General features: G+C 38.2%; 1 protein-coding gene across 1 annotated transcript in view; it reads right to left on the bottom strand.

Annotated features, from left to right (window-relative positions):
• The window catches only part of LOC106880168 (uncharacterized), a 112,178-nt gene that overhangs the window by 5,644 nt on the left and 103,734 nt on the right, over window positions 1-2,800 (bottom strand). The window contains exons 16-17 of the mRNA XM_014930013.2: window positions 2,320-2,460; window positions 1,230-1,373 (exon numbers count right to left, since the gene is read on the bottom strand). Coding sequence (XP_014785499.1) covers window positions 1,230-1,373; window positions 2,320-2,460 — 285 coding nt within the window. The remainder of the gene's footprint in view (window positions 1-1,229; window positions 1,374-2,319; window positions 2,461-2,800) is intronic.

Genomic DNA, 2,800 nt, shown 5'->3' with positions numbered 1-2,800 from the left:
CTTGACCTTAATTCCCTTACCTTGAATTTTTTCCAAATTCTTACCACTCCTTAGGGTATTGTCCTTCCATTTCCTTTTTTTTTTCTCCCCTCATACTTGATTTACCCCTAACCTGCTGTCCATCACTACTTAATCTACCTTCCTCTAAATTTGAAATTACTACTATCCCTCCAATTAGATTTTAAATTCTTGTTTGATTCACTAGTCTGTTGAACAGCAGCATAGTCGAGATAGTATGTTTTCTTCTCTTACTCTTGTTTTTTGCAAACATCTTCAAAATGTCTTTCTAAAATGAAATTCCATTATGCAGCTGAGGAGTACATTTTCATTGTACATTCTATGTGGTGTTCTCACTACATGAATAAGTGGTGGTGGTGGCAGCAGCAGCAATGATGACGACAACGACGACGATGACGACAACAACAACGATGACGACAACAACAACGATGACGACAATGATGATGACAATGAGGTGTAGGACAATGACAACAATGATGGCAACCACAACCACAACTGTGATTATGACAATGATGATGACGATGACAACAATATGAACGACAATGTCAATATCAGTGATGATGGTGATGGTGATGATGACAATGCCAAGGAAGAGGATAAAGTTGATAACAATGTTCTCGTCAATTCTTATCAACTAGGACACTGATCAAAACATAATTGTAAACAATGAAAGAAATCTAATCCATCTTGAAAGAGAAGCTTTAATAATTGAAAAGAAATTATTGTCTTCTTAATGTTAAAAGTTGTTAAGGTAATGAGCTGGCAGAGACGTTAGCACGCCGGGTGAAATGCTTAGTGGTATTTCGTCTGTCTTTACGTTCTGAGTTCAAATTCCGCCAAGGCCGACTTTGCCTTTCATCCTTTCAGGGTTGATAAATTAAGTACCAGTTGTGTATTGGGTTGATCTAATCAACTGGCCCCCTCCCCCCAAAATCTTGGGCCTTGTGCCTAGAGTAGAAAAGAATATTATTTGTAAAGGCAGTGAGATGGCAGAGACGTTAGCACACCGGGCGAAATCCTTGGTGGTATTTTGTCTGTCTTTATGTTCTGAGTTCAAATTCTGCCAAAGTCGACTTTGCCTTTCATCCTTTTGGGGTCGATAAATCAAGTACCAGTTGCATACTGGGGTTGATATAATTAGCTGTCTCCTTCCTCCAAAATTTCGGGCCTTGTGCCTAGTATAGAAAAGAATGCTAGAAGTTGTTACTTACAGAAAGAAAACGTTGGTGAAAACAAATCCTTTTCACAAATGCTTTCATCGCTTCCATCGCGACAGTCTGTTTCTTCATCACATCGCCAGTCGATGGGGATACAGCTTTTGTCTTGGCATGCAAACTGGTTGCTGTTACACACTGCTATATTTAGAAACAGAGAATAATAGATATAGCTAGATGACAAAATTAAATTGATCGAGTAGGATAATAATAAACTCATTAATCTAAGCTAATAAATAATTCATTAATTAGTCAGCTGTAGTTACAGGCATGGCTGTGTGGTAAGAAGGTTGCTTTCCAGCCCAACCCCATGGTTTCAGGTTATGTCCCACAGTGTAATGCCGGGAGAGGGGGGTTGGCAAGTATCTGCTATTACCTTAGGATTTAATAAATGAAAACTGAAAGAAGCCCATTGTGTATATATAAATATGTGTGTATGCATGTGTGTGTGTGTGTGTGTATGTGTGTGTGTGTGTGTATGTGCATGTGTGTATATTACTGTCTCCTTGCCTTGACTTTATGTGATGCTTGTAAACAAGTGTCACCGCCATACAAGCAGTGTCATTCGTTTCAAATCTTCTGTGGAAATATGTTTGGTCATGAAGAAATAGTGATTTCAAAATTTGGCACAAGGCCAGCAAGCTTGAGGCAGTGGTGGGGGTAAGTCAATTTACATCAACCCCAGAACTCAGCTGGTATTTATTTTATTGACCATGAAAAGATAAAAGTAAAGTTGATCTTGGCACAATTTGAACTCAAATCATGAAGTATTTTGAACAGTGTGTTAACAGTTCTGCCACTTCACTGCTTTGTCATGAGGAAATATTATCTTACTTGGAAACAAGCGAGGGTTAATGACAGGAAGGGCATCCAGATGGAGAAAACCCACCACAATCAATTCCATCCAGCCCAAGCGAGCATGGAAAAGTGAACAGAAAGACATAGAGGATAATGTAATTAGGAGTATATCATATGTAGGGAAATAAATGATGGTCATGGTCTTTGATCATAGGCTTGGTCAATCAGGTCTGACATATTAGTTAAATAGCAACAATTATAGTTACAGAGAGAGAAACATTCTCCTTACCTGTTGTCGGAAGTTCAGTTGTATTATATACACACCCGAATTCATCACTTCCATCATCACAGTCCTCTTGTGTGTTGCAAAGAAGACGAATTGAAAGACATTCACCATCAGAGCAGGCAAATTGTTCTATTCCACAAGAATCTGCAAAGAAGTTTTATTAGCCATTATTATTATTATTGTTCAGTAGTTTTATTTTTATAACGTGCTTTCACTTCACTACCGAGCGCAGCTCTGTGCGCCTTGGGTATGTGCTGTGGTTTGCTGTGGTGCTCTTATGTTTACTGTATTGAAAGTGTTTTGCGTAGAATGTGTGCAGTACCCAGTAGTGCAATTTTCTGTATGTTATATATATTTGTAAGTCCTGGTGTTTTTGTTATGTATTTGTCTGAATATTTTTTTATTATACCTAAGGCACCTACTATGATAGGAATTGTTTCTGTTTTTAGATTCCACATTCGAGTTATCTCTATTTCCAGGTCTT

The sequence above is a fragment of the Octopus bimaculoides genome, chromosome 4 (assembly GCF_001194135.2).
Source record: "Octopus bimaculoides isolate UCB-OBI-ISO-001 chromosome 4, ASM119413v2, whole genome shotgun sequence".
Classification (NCBI taxonomy): Eukaryota; Metazoa; Mollusca; class Cephalopoda; order Octopoda; family Octopodidae; genus Octopus; species Octopus bimaculoides.
The sequence above is the reverse complement of the archived record's forward strand: the minus strand, read 5'-3'. Positions and strand labels throughout refer to the sequence as shown.